Source organism: Podarcis tiliguerta, assembly GCF_965153285.1.
Source record: "Podarcis tiliguerta genome assembly, chromosome: 3".
Lineage (NCBI taxonomy): Eukaryota > Metazoa > Chordata > Lepidosauria > Squamata > Lacertidae > Podarcis > Podarcis tiliguerta.
Window position 1 is genome coordinate 87,359,124 of NC_139536.1, and position 16,778 is coordinate 87,375,901.

A 16,778-nucleotide genomic window follows, 5' to 3' on the forward strand; every position below is an offset into this window, starting at 1 on the left:
AATGCTGCTGCACCAAAAGGGGTGAACGGACTTATCTGCATCTGCAAATGGGTAGCATGTGAACAGGCATCCAAAGTAAAAATCTATATTCAGAACCCACTGCATAAAACCAGCACAACATTTAAAGCCTCATCTTAAGCCTATCTACCTGGAAGCAAGCCACTGTGAGTTCAAAAGGGGCTTGCTTCCTCTAGCTATGCTATGGGGATTTCCATCTTAAACATGAAACATTTATACCAGGAGTACCAATACAATGATTTAAAAATTTAACATCCTAGCAGAACAGCATTATACCTACAGCAGTGTTCAAGTCCTAGAATGTTTTTTAAAATATACAATAGGCCATTACATTCAAAAAGACTTCATACCTGTTCTCTGTAAAGGAAATTAAAGGAGGAACTGTCTCTCACATTTCTTGCCTCAGTCTGTTCTCCATGTTGTATGGGTTGCTATTTACAAGAGGGAGGGGGGGGAACCAAATAAAATAATGCTGTAGATTTATGCCTGTGTCTTAGGGAATTAATATAGTTCTAGCTAGAGATTCCATTAATGGGATATTCTAGGAGTAGGCAGCTTGTGTGGGCATCGGAAGAATTTGGGACACAAAGGCTCAGCTTGTTCAGCTACATCCAGTTGCTAAAATGTGACATTGTTAAAGGCAAAATGGCTGCTTCCTAAAGTCATGGGCCAGAGGTGTCAGCAAAAGATTTTCACTGGGCAAGATATTTATATGAAACTGTTAAGATAATTAAAACCTTTATTTTCCCAATATTAAATATGCTGGATCCATTATATAGAATACAATGAATCCACTTATTCCTGGAGGTTTGATGTGGCTTTGGTTATGGTGTCCCTCCTGATGTTGTTGAACTCCCAGTGTGGTGTAGTGGTTAAGAGCGGTAGTCTCGTAATCTGGTGAACCAAGTTTGCGTCTCCGCTCCTCCACATGCAGCTGCTGGGTGACCTTGGGCCAGTCACACTTCTTTGAAGTCTCTCAGCCCCACTCACCTCACAGAGTGTTTGTTGTGGGGGAGGAAGGGAAAGGAGATTGTTAGCCGCTTTGGGACTCCTTAGGGTAGTGATAAAAAGGGATATCACATCCAAACTCTTCTTCTTCTTCCCATCATCCCAGACCACAGGCCATGATAGCAGGGAGTGATTGGAATTGGAGACAACAATGTCTAAAGAGCCACAGTAATAAGCTTTGGAGTCAAATGAAAGTTGTGTCCTGTTTTAATCCCAGTGTTTTGTAGTCCTCTCTTTTAACATTTACAATAAGGCGCTTATGATTATCTTTGCAAGATAGTGCAAAAATGGTTTTCTTTTTAAGTATTGCTTCTTAAATTGTATCCCATTGAATGATGCTAACCTATCTTTCTTGGTTTAAATATTCAGCAATTGACATATTTCAGTCCATAGAAGGCTTAAGGGCTTTCACAGAGTTATCCATAAAAAAATTCTGGCGAACAAATAAATTGAATGAAACAAACTTAGACAGCACTTGAATGTTCTGTATTGTGAAAGTTTTAAAATCTATCCTTTTATTTCCTTTCAATTTTTTTGAAATATTAAAGTTCTACCTCCTCACTGCTTGCACGTAGCAGCTCTGCAATGAGACAGAATATTGTGTTACCTAAAAAAGCTAGGCACTTTGCCTAAGTGACTATTTGAAACATCAAAAAGTCATTTATCATACTGAACTACTAAGAATGCATTTTACCTATAATGGAAAATACATCAGAATAGCAAAATGAGAGAAGAGAATAGATGTTAGAACTTTTACAATGCAGAAATTCAACAGAAATTCATTTATTTGTTTGTTCAACCAGAAGGTTTTATGGATAATTTTGTAAAAGCACTTAAGCATCCTATGAGATGAGGAAGATAGATTTCTGAACATTTCACTGGGGAAAATAAGTTATCGTCATTCAATGGGATATAATTTAAGAGGTGACAGTTTAAAAGAAAATGATGGATGCATTGATTTTCAAAGAAGATCAGGAGCACTTTATTGCAAATGGTAAAATCCTATGCTGGGGTTCCAAACAGTAGGGTTGCCATATCTTGAAGAGCAAAAAAGATGGCAGCCTGAGGCGCTGCTGGCCTGAGCCAGGGAAAAAGGCACACGGGGCCACTGAACCCATGCACCTCTTTTTCTGGCTTGGGTTGGCAGCTTCTTTGGCATGCAGAGCAACCCATGCCACCCACACCCGAGCCCAAGCCCAAGCAAAAAATTGTAAAAAATGAATACCCCCCCCCCAAACCTGACATTTCATTTTAAATTTTAAAATCCCCCCCCCTGGGCATGCTGCCCCCCCCCCCAAGGACATGTCTGTGATTTCCCAGACGTATAGGTAAAGGTAAAGGGGCCCCTGACCATTAGATCCAGTTGTGGCCGACTCTGGGGTTGCGGCGCTCATCTCGCTTTATTGGCCGAGGGAGCTGGCATACAGCTTCCGGGTCATTTGACCAGCATGACTAAGCCCCTTCTGGCGAACCAGAGCAGCACATGGAAATGCCATTTACCTTCCTGCCGGAGTGGTACCTATTTATCTACTTGCACTTTGACGTGCTTTTGAACTGCTAGGTTGGCAGGAGCAGGGACCGAGCAACGGGAGCTCACCCCCTCGCGGGGATTCGAACTACCGACCTGATCGGCAAGTCCTAGGCTCTGTGGTTTAACCCACAGCGCCACCCGCGTCCCAGATGTATGGCAACCCTATAAAACAGGCCACAACGTTTAATTCTTGAACTTACTCCTAGGACAGAGATAGTGGCCCGGTGGCCATTCCTATGCATTGGGACTCCAACATCCATCTATCCCAGCCATTGTGGCCTGTGGTCTGGGCTGATGGGAGTTGTAGTTCAGCAACATCAGGAGGCATATCATAACCAAAGGCACCTTAGACCTCTAGGACTAAGTGGATTCATTGTCTTGAAACCTATTCTATTATATTTTTTTATTCCGCTGAAGGATTCAGGTGCCACCTGCTTGTTGCTCGCACATGATGACAGCTCTACAGATAATGACACAGATTATCGTGTTACCTAGAAAAGGCACACAGCTTTGCCTAAGTGAATACTTGGAACATCACCCGTCTGTAGCACTGATCATATGAAATTACAAAGGATGCATTTTATTTTACCTACAATGGGAAAAGGGAGGGAGGCAACGCAAGTGAATGTTGCTTCTTTTAAGGCACAGAATTCTTGCTTTGCTCATTTGGACCTATAAAACTTTGTGTGTTTTATATGAATAACAATGGTTTAAAATATTCGTGTGTAGGTGTATGGTGCTGGCATAAACTGAGAATGCCCTTCAGAATGGAAGTCAGCCACACGAAAACTGCTTTACTGTAACAAAACTCAAGTGATTGTAAAGTAACAAAAAAAGTGCCTAGCAAAGTCATCTTGGTGTTTTTAAAGAAAATCGCTCCAAATCGAAACACTTCTACAAAGATTATGCTACAGTGTATCAGACCCCAAATAAGCTGAGGGTTAAAATTATGGCCCTAAAGTGTTTCGCCTAGCTGGCTTCAAGGAATCTGCACAAGAGAAAAATGCAGTTTTGAAAGTAATGTAAGACCCTATATTAATATCTTATTCTTCATGATATATTTATAAATTTATAAAATTGCCATTATGATAACATAATTGCTAAGACAATTTAAAATGTTTTATAACAAGATCTCTGATTCAAATACACTGAGACAGTTCTCACTCAGGTCTCTACTTAAGAAAACAGGAAAATGCCTTCTACTGATTCGGACTGTTGGTCTACCTAGCTCAGTATTGACTAAAGTACACTTATGGAAGCAGGTCTTCTGTTTTTTAGGCCGAAATTGTTTCCCAACCCTACCTAGTGATGCTGCCAGGGACTGGACCAAGGACCAATGCTCTATCACTTATTAGAAATCCATGTTTTACCTGCTTTTCAAAAACATCATAAATAATAGCTGTGTCCCAGAGCCAATTGGTCAAATGTTACTGGTTCCATTCAGACATGCAACTGGTTTGGGGGATGAGGAGCTGATTACAGGATGCTAATGCTTCCTTTAGGATTTGGATAAGAAACATCTCTATTCCTGTTTTAGGGGAGCTGAGAACCCAAGGTTTTGAGAGCTTATTGTTCAGCTTCACACATTCACCCAGCCTTGAGGGAGCTTATTTCCACCAGTGCTATCACAGTATTGCTCCTGTGTGTCTCTGTGTGTAAAGCATCCATGTGTGAAGAGCAGCTCAGATATGGTTTTCCTAGCCAATCAGCAACTTCCCTTCTGGAGGGCTGCCAATCAGGTGGAAGATAGTTATGAGGTTGGTTGTACACAGCACCAGCAGCAAGCATTTCCCACACAGCTGGTTGAACATGTGAAGAGGACCTTTATCTTAATGACCTCTGTTGACAGCACAGTACCTACATCAAATCAGGAGCTTTTAGAAACAAGAGAAAGATCAAAGGAAGAGCTGTCACTTAACTCTCCAAGGCAATCATCCAGGCTTGTATTCTATTTCCCGAAGTTTTTTTGGAACATCTTTTTTCTCTCCTTTTTTTTACACATCTAACAAGGGAATACCATGAACCTGCATTTACCAGTTATGTCTGAGAAAAGAGCAGCGTAATTAGTCCCTCTGGGATCAATCCACTTAGCACAAATAATTGACAGCTGCCTCAGTGGGAAACCAAAAACATTTTCGGCTAAAAATGTCACACAGCTTTAGCTCAGTGTTTATCCTGGGTGCTAGAAAGAGCCATCACCTTTAACAACCACAGTAGCAACACCGCCACCAGCCCTCTTCTCTGGGCTCACCCATTTGGCATTCTCCCCAGTGAAGAGGGCAGGGCTCCTCCACCTTTGCGGTGCAATTCCAGCAGCTTATCATGTAAGCTGCTCCAGCTGAAATTCCCCTTTTTTAATACAAGCATTAAAAGGGTGGGAACTCTGTCCTCCTTTTCACCCTATCAGAAGTATCATTTCCTCAGTTTTCCACTTCCCCCCTCTGAACAACCATTCAGCGTTCTGTTGTCCTTACTGGGACTCCGGGTTTCTCACAACGCTGCCGGACACATTGCTTAGTGTTGTTCACATCACTTTGCAAGTAGCTCACAGCAGCTTTCTCCTCTCCCTCCCTCAATTAGCATTTCCATGCCCCATTGTGGTCCCATTCACAGTGACCCCTCCCCTGGCAGCAAGGCCTGGTCTAAGGTGAGGAAACTGGACAAGGACAACGTTCTGGGATTTGAAATTGGCCACAACTTTATTGATTCCAGAAGTAGATAGGATTTGGCTTAAGCACTGGGTTTCTATCCCTCCTTAGTCTCCTAGTGGAGGCAGGCATGACAGGGTCGATCATGGGACCAAGGCCTGCCCCCAAGACCCAGGATTTAAAATTGGGACTGGCAAGAACTATCGTCCTACTCTGCGTCCAGAATGAGGATTTCCAAACTGTTGGTCACCCATCCCAACGCTGCTCCTGGAGGTCATGACCCGTTGTGACAGGCCACAACTGCCACCCACCCCAGGACTGGGTAAGTAGTCATTGTGTACATGCATGCAGGTATTTCTCTGCACAGCCATTAAATATATATATATATCTTGAGGCAGTGGCGTAGCGTGGGTTGTCAGCACCCGGGGCAAGGCAAGTAATTTGCGCCCCCTAACCCGGGGCAAGGCAAGTAATTTGCGCCCCCCCCCCGCTGCACTGTCCCTCCCCCAGATAGTCCCTCGCTCTCCCTCCGCACCGCACTGCACGCCTGGCACCCTCCCCTCCACAGTGGGCGGCTTGGATCGGATTCGCACAGCCAGCACTGCAGTGAGAGAGAGTGAGTGAGCCAGGTAGGGGCAGAGAGCTGCAAGTGCGAGCGCGCAGTGGCATGGCGTGGGTTTTCTGAGCTTGCACAGAGTGCTTTTCCTCCCTATGGGCAGAGCCAGCTTGCTCCTAAATACCTGAGCTCTATAGTTAGAGACTCACCATTTCCCCAGTTGGCTTGGCCCCCAATTTCTCTTACTATAGAATTTGGGGCTGGTGGTGGAGGAAATCATTATTCTTCCCCCTTGCTACCCCCCCCCCCAAAGCATAAGAGAGGGACTCCCAAGAAAGTGAAGCAGGATTTCACTCCAGGGTATCTCGGAAGCCCAGACCCCAGATCTCTCCCATCGCCGCTGGAGGGGTCATGGAGGCACTGAGCCCGGGAGGCGGGCAGCCAGCCAGGGCGCACGCACCTACCCAACCTCGCTGCGCCCAGGCGCTGCTCTCTCCAACTTTCCTCCCTGCCGGGCCAGTGGCTCCGCCTCCACCTCTTCCTTTGCCTCTTTGAGCAAGCGATTAGCAGGCTCGGATTGGATCCTGCGGCAGGCAGGCGGCGCCTCCACCTCCTCCTCCCGGCTTTGCTCCTCCTCCACCTCCTCCTCCTCCTCCACCTCCACCTCCTCCTCCCTGCTGCTGCAGCTGCTGCGCGGCTCTTTTCCCTCCCGCTTCCTCGAGGGGGGCCGGCCAAACGGAGATGACAATCCCTCCCCCCAACCAAGCCTCGATTGCTTGTCCCTTCCCTCTGGACTTGCGCCCCCCCAAATGTTGTGCCCAGTGCGGCTCGCACCCCTGGCACCCCCCACGCTACGCCACTGTCTTGAGGTGCAAATCTTCCAATATACTAGACTTTCAGAAAACAATGTTATTCTCCCCCCTTTTAATTGTTTAAATGTAAATCGCTGCCAGCACCCCACTGGTAAAGTAGAAACTAAGTTGACACAGAAAGGAAGTGGAATGCTCCACTGTGGTGTACACTCACTGCAATGTCACCACAGTAGGGGACAACCATTGGAAAAACGTACTGTTCACATGCATATCACACATGTGGGTTGAAGTGTAAATTCATTCCGTTTTAAAATCTCTCTTTGCATCAACCCTGGCTTGTGAAAAAACAAAACTCAGCAACTCATAGAATCAAACAGGATATATTTGGATTGAGTTTGACATCATGTGTACAAAACTGACAAGGAACAAACCAACATGCAGAGTGCACTGAATACAGACTAAACTCTGGTGTGTGTACACAGCCTTAGTCCTTATTGGGCCTCTTCTGCTGTTTTGACTCCATTAGGGTTTCTTCCGCCATTGAATATTTTATACGTCTGCACAATTTGTGAATCCCCCAAACCTTCTGACACCTCCCTTATGTGCATTGTCATAAAGGGTGCTGTTTTGCTACAAACTCCGTGTGCAAGTTCAATAATACAAAGATGCATAGAGGAGACTTTTGCACCCAAATGATAGGCTCACAGAGCTTTCCCATCAACTAAAATGAATGAGAATACAGTAGTATCTCGGAAGTCGAATGGAATCTGCTCCAGAAGTCCGTTCAACTACCCAAACATTTGGAAACCAAGGCACGGCTTCTGTTGGCTGCAGGAAGCTCCTGCAGCCAATCGGAAGCTGCGGAACCCGCGTTGGACGTTCAGGTTCCAAAGAATGTTCACACTCATTTCCAGGCTTGCAGCATTTGGGAGCCAAAATGTTCGACTTGAATGCATTTGACTTCCGAGATACAACTGGAGTCTTGTAAGTAAGGGACACTGTATGTACATCAGAGACTTCATCTGTAAAGCATCTCTGGACCGAGACATTGTTATATTTTCATCTGCTTTCTGTAGCTCTTTTATTTCATTTACAAGAGGCAAGAGGGTAACAACACATTTGGAAAGTTTTAAAACATTAATATGAAGTGATGTAACAGGAAAGCATATGCCCATTCTATTCCTCAGTTTAAAGTAGCCAACTGATTCTAATTTAAAATCTTATTATTATTCTACAGCTGAGTTGCTGGAGGTTGTTTACGCTTTTCTACCCCAGTCTGGCCATTTTCTAAAATCATGTGAGCTGTGTCAGTGATGTTAAATAGGCCACTAAAAATCTGTAATTCAATGAGGAGGAATTTGGAATCCAGCAGTAAAAGTTATTAAAATGGAAGGGAGTAACTTTAGATTAACATCTGAAAATGGAGGCAAGGCTGGGGGCTTTGTAATTGTCTCACATGCAGGCTTAGAGTCAACCCAGCTGTACTCCAGGGATAATCAATATACAAGGAAACATTATTTTCACAGGAAGCCACGACCAATTTCTGAATACATTTTATATGCTAATTCTAACAGTCTGTCTGCTTTCCCAAAGCTCAGAAGAAGGAAAATTGTGATCTACTGGTAGATCTTGGAGGTGATTTGCAGTAGATCAGTAAGAGGTGGATTTTTAGTTTTACTCATATCCATTTAACAACATCAAAAGCCTCGGGGGGGGGGGGGGAATTGCCAAAAAGTAAGACAACTGAGAGGAAAACCAAGCATGGAGTGAGATGAGTTTTGATCCTGAAAACAAATTCCAGAGCTGAGCACATGCTTGGAAGCAACCTAGGTCTCAACTGAAGGTGTATAAAAGTAAGCATCTCCAAGATATTTTGCTGGTAATGGATAATATGATGCTCCACTCCATGTATAAAAGGCAGCTAAACTCAGGGCCACCCCATCTATGAAGCAAGGTGAGGTAACAGCCTCAGGCAGCAAGATATATAGAGACAGTTGTTCCCAATGTAGATCTTTAATCCCTGCTTGTTTCTTATGTGTTGTTGTTGTTGTTGTTGTTGTTGTTGTTGTTGTTAGTTTCTCTTCCACCCTTCATCCAAGGATCACAGAGTCATTTACAATATAAGAACACATAAATGCATATCATAGTAACAAACAAAAACAATACCCCTCACAAACTCAGTTTTAAAGGCCATAGGTTGTTTAATTAGCCAAAGGACGAGAAGAGGAATGTTTTTGCCTGGCACCTAAAGATATGTAATGAAGGCGCCAGGCAAGCCTCCTGAGGGGGAGGTGTTCCACAAGTAGGGAACCACCTCAAAAAAGTCTCTCATGTTTCCACCCTCCAGACTTCTCTCAGAGGAGGAAAACAAAGAAGGTCCTCAGGTGATGATCACAGGGTCTGGGGTGGAATGGAGTATCCTGCAGAGGAGCAAGTCACACTCCAAAAGTTTGTTGCAGTTCCCCACCACTCTGCCCTCAGTTTCTCCCCACCCACTTAAAATCCCTGCTTCATAGCCAAATTTCTCTCTTTAGCGAAAGAAGCATTCTCATGGCAAGCCAACTTACCAGGGGCAGCAGGGGCACCTGCTACCACCCTCCCCCAGGACTGCCAGCAGTCTGTCCTTACTTGCTGGCACCACAGAGAAGCACCCTCAAGTCCTGGGAGATTTTACTGAGCCTGTAGCAATGTCTCATGATCCAGTAACAGAGGCTCAGCTTCAGTCGGTGGGTGGCTAAAACCAGGCCTGGCACTCTAGCCAGCTGCTAGCCTAGCCAGATCCCAGTGGTGATGGGTTGCCTGGCCAGACAGCAGCCTCTGACTGCTTGCTTTCTCTTCTGGCATCTTTCACTTCAACTAGGGTTGCCCTATGTCCGGAATTTCCCAGATATAGCCAGAATACTGTAGCCGGAAGCAGTGTCTGGGCGGAAATCGCTGAAATGTCCAGGAAAATCCGGACGTATGGCAACTGATGTTGGAAGTCTAGATTTTGGCAAATCTCCTTAAAAATAGGTAAAACCTTTTTTTTAAGGCTCAATAACTTGCCCCCCCCCGAGCTAATCAACTTTCACTTTTTTTACAGAATGCTAAGGATGTCAAGAATTCTGTTAGAGATTCCTTGCCCTCTGTGCAGAACTATAATTCCCAAGGTCCTGTGGATACTGCCATAGAGTTAACATTATAATGTTCTCCACTGAGGACAGGAAGAGCTCTGTTTTGTATTTCCTTTTCGTCGTCGTCCCCCCCCCCCCTATTGATATGCAAGTCTTTTCTTCTACTTTCTCTCCTCAGTGCTGCCACTGTGACAGTTCAGTCAACTAGAGAGAGTCATGTAATAGCTGTTGTTGCTGGAGTCAAGTTCTGTCACTATTCTTAGAGTACCACACCCTACGGTGGAGAGTTAACATGCTATCCTGTTGATGAGTCATACAGATGACATCAAGGCAGGGCTAGGCTTCTACCTTACTAATTTTAACCAATAAACCAACTTCATTGCTGGAAGGGAAAGGGAAAACAGACAGAATATCTGTGTGATGCATGTGTGTTTCTGCCCCCTTTAACTACTAATTATGATTTAAACTAGTAAGATAATGAACAGGATGAAATTTACTAAATTCCACTAGTTCCGTGTCTTTGTTACCTTGTTTTAGACAACTGGAGAAAACCTTTCTAGTTCAGCAACCTTACTCAAACATAGCATAGCTACCTACATTTGTTTTAAAAGTCTTACTGGTGTTATCTGTGTTTCAAAGATTTTATGTATATTTGGGGTTTTTTTTAAAAATAGTTTTGTAGGTTTTAGCTGTATTTTATCTACCGTTTTAATGAGCCCTTTGATTAAGTGGTATATTAATCAATTAAAAAACCACAGCTTATATACCATTTGGATGCATGGTGGGGTCAGCTTGCTGTTGGGACAGTTGAATGGTTCTAAACAGAGATTCTTTGCAAATCGTTGCCCAGTCTCAGTTAGGAATGTAAGAAGGCATCGATTTCCATTCTGCCCATGGTGGTAAAATTCTACATAATTAACTGCATTAATCTGACATTAGGCCACATTGTTTCAGTAAAAAGAAGATTCAGTGCAGATTGGAGGGTAGGAGTCGTCAAGTACACATAATTTATGGACTGAAAACAATTGTGAATACCAATCAGATTCACTGGATTGATTTGCATGCCGGACATAGATGAATAAATGAACTTTGGCAATTTCTGCTCCTATTTTCTTCAGAATTCTCTGACATCCCTAGCCTGATATCAAGTATTTCATTTGCTTTTGTAAAAATGTGTTGCTTTGAAGGAAATCAGTTATATAAGTACAGTGGTACCTCGGGTTAAGTACTTAATTTGTTCCGGAGGTCTGTTCTTAACCTGAAACTGTTCTTAACCTGAAGCAGCACTTTAGCTAATGGGGCCTCCCACTGCCGCCGGGCCACCAGAGCACGATTTCTGTTCTCATCCTGAAGCAAAGTTCTTAACCCGAGGTACTATTTCTGGGCTAGCGGAGTCTGTAACCTGAAGCGCATGTAACCTGAAGTGTATGTAACCCGAGGTACCACTGTAATTAACAAGTAGCTTTGGAAGGTGGAGGGTATGTATAAGTTTTTTTCCCATATCCAGGGTGAAGTCCAAAGAGTTGAGAGTGATGTGTGCTCCATGTGAATTTGATGCCCATGCCTACGTGATTTCCCTCCTTGGATAAGACACTGGAAGCATAAGTCTCAGGTGAATGAGGCAGTTTTTGAAATTACCAGCATTTTACAGCAGCAGGGCTGGTTTCCAGAATTTACTTATTACCACATATTCCAGACTTTCCCATATCCTCTTCCCCAGGCTCCTCCTTTTCCTTTTCATCAGTCAGCTAATGTTCAGATGTGAAGCTGGGCTTGCCCATCTCTTCCTGAGAAAGCACCACAAAAATCCAGTCCATCTTGGGCTGCAGCTTGCGTTTTTAGCAAGGAATGCTATTAAGATGTCTCAGTTTACTTTCAGTGTGAGCTTCCCACTTAGCAGAGCACCTTGCGATAAACACCCTGGTCCAAAATAAACAGCATTCATTCCTATCTATCATTTGCACAACCTGGGGATGTTCAGTTTGAACTGAAAGGCAGTGAACTTTGACTTCTCCTTCAGCCAAGGAGTGTGGTGCTACTTGAGGTCAGTATACCTTGTCCTACCCAACTACCAGAAAGAAATAAGATACATTTGCCTCTAGCCCTTAATGAATCAAGTTGTGACACATCTATCAGTGAAGTTGACCAAGCTGCCAACAGAAGTTGACTAAGCTGCCAACAGATAGTAAGAGAACGATTAATCAAAGCAAGTCAGGAGTGTCCATGGCATTCTGAAACGTCTTTCTGTAAGGAAAGTCAACATCATTGTTGCTGTACTGATAATCAGAGACTGGCATTAAAAGCCTTTATCTAATGTCAGTGTCTCGTTCAGATGACTCTGTAATGCTTCAAGCTCCATCAAGTGGAAACAGTCAGGGATCATCTTATAAAGCTGTATTATAGAACAAGATCCAGATTGTGAAGTACTCTGAATTCAAATCTATTGCTTGGTGCTGATCTCAGAAGTACTGCAGCTACCTTGAAATTCATTCTGAAATTAGACTACTTACTGCAGACTCAAAAGTAGGTACACACTTAGTCACCTGTGATAAGCAAAGCCATCCATGTACCACAAATTACACATTCTCATGACTTAATCCCTGGGCCTGCTATTCTGCGAAGATTCAAGAGTAAAATCACATCAGTCCACAGATTTGCTGCACCAGCTATGTGGCTAGAATACACTTATTACAGCAGATTCCAAAGGTTTTCCCCCATGGACCTGAAATTGCTGGTAGTACAATATTGGTGGTCCACTGATTGATTTTTCTGCCTCTTGTAGCAATTGCAATGCACTGAACTAGGTGCTGTGGGAGTTTTATGTGTGTTTCATAGATCGTTTCTTAAAAATTGCATTTGAGTGTGTTCAGATTCAAATTGTAATACAATATAATATAATAAATGAAAGAAGTGATAAAGGAGTTGGACTGGATGACCCTCACGGTCCCTTCCAACTCTACAATTCTATGAATCTATGGCCAAGAAACACAATTAAAAATGGATATGAGTATCTAATGCAATATATGTGCCATCTTCAATCGCAAATCCACCAACATGCTGTGGACCACCTGAATGAAGCTCACAGGCCACTGGTGGCCCATAGACCACAGCTTAGGAATCCTTGCGCTATAGCAGATTTCTGTTCTCATCACTGAAATCATCTGGAGAAGTCTTCTGACTGTCTTGCAGTAACAGTAAGTGAGACTCCATTAGTTTCTACATGAACTAGAGCTTTTTAGCACAGGGGCATCAAGTAATATTGAAGTCGGGCACCTACAATTCTGTCATCTTGACAACTGTCACAAACATTTTGCCGACCATTTTTAAAGAGAATTAATAGGATCCAGTGGTCATTTGGTTCTGCATTTTATACTCTTACAACGTCTTCATGTACATAGCCATGATTCTTAATGAATTGGCAGCTTTTAAATGTTCTTTTAAGGAAAAGCAAATAAAGAGAAGGGAAGGAAATTCATTGATAAGCTCTCACACCAGTGCAACATCTCAAAACATCAAGTTGTGGGGACGCCCAACATCTCATGCCATCGTGAAAATGTTTTGGACTGAGGTGCCAGACGGTAATCTTATCTCCCACAAGAATCTATTTCAATTTCTCCCTGTGGATATTATATTGGCAAAGGGAGCCTGACATATTTAGGTACGTGAAATTCAGTGCAAAGCGAAGATGGAAAATATGTTTACTGCATGTACTGTATGTAACAAATGTCACACTAAAGACGCGGGGCTTGCAAGTCCGTTTGCCTTTGATCCTACCCCTTCGTATCAATCATCTCCCACCTCTCGCTGGGCCAGGGAAATGACAAAATATTCAGGTAGGGCAAAGCTGAAGCACTGACACAGCAGCTGCAGCGGTAACATAGAGTACTTTTAAACGAAAGGGCACATTAAAAGGTGAAGAAGTCTTTGGGGAGGAAAATACAAGCAGTGCTATGGCTAATGCCCTTTACCAGACAGGGCACTCTGTCTGCCTGCCTCTCCTTCCTGAGAAGAGAAAGAATGAGAAACTTGCAGTCACAGTCCTGAAGAAAATCAGCTAAAGCACTGAGGCTCCCCATTACATTTTCCCTCTTGCGCATAGAGCTGTAGTGGATCTGTGCCTGGTCTTCCGAAAACAATTTTTTACACGCTATTGATGAAGGGGCAAGTTGCTACTCCCACTGTTACTTCATGTCTTCATTCACAGCATCAAATAAGCTGTGAAGGAGAAAGGGAGGCAATTGCAACTGGCCTGGAAGAGGTCCTGGAGAACAGTACAACTGAGGAGAAATGGGAAGGAGGCTTCAAATGAACATTCATTTCCTAGGCTTTTCACAGTACAGTCTTTTGCAGGCTTACCCAGAAGTACGTCTCATTGTGTCTGGTGAGGTTTATATCCTAGGTACCTTAAAAACAACCAATTTATGATGGTATCGTTTTTGTGGACTCAAGGCCACTTTTTTAGATGCATGAAGTATGCCCACCAACATGCCCCAAAGGAAAACTGGGACATGTGTCTTTCAGGGCCAGATCTTGCGGAAGCCAAGTGTTACGTTCTTTCAGGTTGATCCGGCGGCGACCCGGAAGTACCAGAAAGGGTTACTTCTGGGTTTCACCGCTCACACATGCGCAGAAGTGCCAAATCGCGGTGTGCACCTGCGCAAATATGGCGCTTCAGGTTGCGGGCTTTTAATGTTGCGAACGGGCCTCCGGAATGGATCACGTTCACAACCAGAGGTACCACTGTATTATTATTTTTAAAAGTTGGATGTAAAGAGGCAGTTGACATAGTGTTTCATTTTTGCTTTCAGCGGCAAATAGGTTGCTAGCCCTTAAACTGAAAATAAAAATGGAAGTACCTACTGCAGCAAAATGGGAAAATAAATGTTGGACTTCGTTGCACAGCTTAAAGTCCTATTTTTGCTTTAAAATTCAGAATGAAAGTATTAAAGAAATATATTATTGCAAGGTTGGAAAAATAGGTGGACTTACATATAGAGCTGCATTTTTTAATGTGTAGGAAAGAAAATTATATAACACGACATAGTAAAATCTAGGTAACAGTATTGTATGTACCAGTATGTTCATAATGATGTATAGTAGCTTTGTATAAAATATAGAGAAAATGAACTGATAAATTTGTATATATTATGGAACTCTATGTATACAATTTACTGCAGCATACCAACAGGTCCAGGTATTGACAGGTACGCCTACATAAAGTAAACACTAATTCTAAAGAAGGATTCTAGGTCCAGCCTGAGGGTGGCAGTGGCCTTGTCCCTAGGTTACTAGGTGAACACATCTCTGTGTCAGAACTTAAATAATGTAGCACAAAAACACCCCATGATAATGGAGAAAATAATCTCTAGGTGAAGGGTTGAGACTAACAGGGCCTCAGACAAAGACTCCTTGAGTAGAATAAAATGTTTGCACTGTTGTCCACAAATGATTTTATTTCTTTCACTGGCATTTTGGGGAAGTTCCAAGTCAAAGCCAGCAAAGTAAAAACTAGCAATTCTCACAGTGAATTAGGAGAAGGCGACAAAACTGATCCCTCAGTTGTATTGCCTTCCTTCTCAAGAACGCGATGCAATTTCTAATTCATCATTCGGTGGAAGCGACAGGCAACACAGCTTACCCATTCCCAGGGTCAAGAATAACGCAGCCCTTTCGTGCTACCGGGAAAACAAATTTGACACAAGCAAATTCCATTTATCACCCCGGAGTCTAAGTCAACATATACTGTAAACAAAAGCAAATCTGGGGGATTTTGGATTCTTCTCTGCCTTATGCAGTATTGGACACATAGTGGAAGGCATGCACAGTGTTGAAAGACTTGCTAAAATATATACGGAATACTTCACAAGATACAGGAGCAGATCTACAGCTTTATCATTTTAACAGGCAACTCCAAAGTACCAAAACGTCTGTAACACCACCCCCATCATTCCGACTGAGAGATAACAGCAGAATTAATTTCTACACACTGTTATTGAACCTGTTAATCTTCAAGGTCACTGACTCGAGGAAGTATCAAAATAGTAACTGGAACGTCTCAGCCATGCAAGAGCTACCGTACTTTGCATTTCTTCCATGTCTTCAACAACTCCAAGCCACCCCCTTATTTTAAGGTAAACCACTTGTTACCTTTAGCTTCTCATTCCACAAAGCGTTTCTTGTTGAAGCTTCTGGTTTGTGCTTTCCTAACTCCATTTCCAAGGAAGAGAAGGGATTCAGATCCCACAAAGCAGCGCCTTAGCCGGCTACATGTTAGACACCCTACCACATCACATACTCAAGTTGTGAGACAGAACTGTATCAGGCTGCCCAGGCGATAATTTCTTGTTAGCTAGGGTTTCCATTTATAGACGTAGAAAATTCACAAATAGAACCCTGGAGGGAAGGCAAGCAACTAGCTTCAGATAACAATAAATGCCAGGCTGGCATCAAAAAAGCTGGTTAGCATTCGGCACTATGAGCACCACACAATTTTGGTTACCTGGGGATCGTGAAATAAACTCTGCTTAAGGATTCCCTGATGAAACAGGAAGGACCTCAGAGATACAAGTCTGCAATAGAAGTTCAGACAACAAAATGCCACCTCCCTGGGTAATCTTTGGCTGCAGCCCAGAGGGACATCAAACACCTAAGACATACTTTTCCTAGAAGAACGGTCCAAATTGTTATTTAAAGCTCAAAATCTAGTCTGGGGATCTGGCTTAAGAGCTTTGTTAAGGGAAAAGAGTATTCAGCAGCAGTTTTTCACTTAAATTGTTCAAACCTCCAAACTATGTTTTGAATGTGAGTTTAGAATTTGGTGCTGTCCTCGAGGGCAGCTTCTAAAAAGCAAAAGCTTTGGGGGGAGGGACTAGGGCATTGTCATTCAAATGGTGTGTGCGTGCTACATCATGTGATCGATTATGCAGGGTGGGGCTTACCTGTTTAACCCCCCTCCCCCCAATATTTTATTCAAGTTGGCACCCCTACACAGACACCATCATCATCCACAGGGCAGGGTCGAAAGAGCTGTCTGCTTCTGACTGTTTTCCTAACAGCAGGTTCCCCATAACACTTGACGCCACACAACATATG

General features: G+C 43.4%; 1 protein-coding gene across 17 annotated transcripts in view; it reads right to left on the reverse strand.

The window, feature by feature from the left end:
* The window catches only part of MLIP (muscular LMNA interacting protein), a 52,393-nt gene extending 35,864 nt beyond the window's left edge, over positions 1-16,529 (reverse strand). For 4 of the 17 annotated variants that reach the window (XM_083431544.1, XM_083431559.1, XM_083431547.1 and 1 more), the window contains exon 1: positions 15,834-16,172. In XM_083431544.1, coding sequence (XP_083287670.1) covers positions 15,834-15,899 — 66 coding nt within the window. In that variant the 5' untranslated portion in view covers positions 15,900-16,172. Of the gene's footprint in view, positions 1-368; positions 450-15,833 lie in introns of all 17 variants that reach the window. The other 13 variants (XM_083431554.1, XM_083431557.1, XM_083431550.1 and 10 more) reach the window with 11 other exon arrangements.
* Positions 16,530-16,778: the final 249 nt, after the last annotated feature.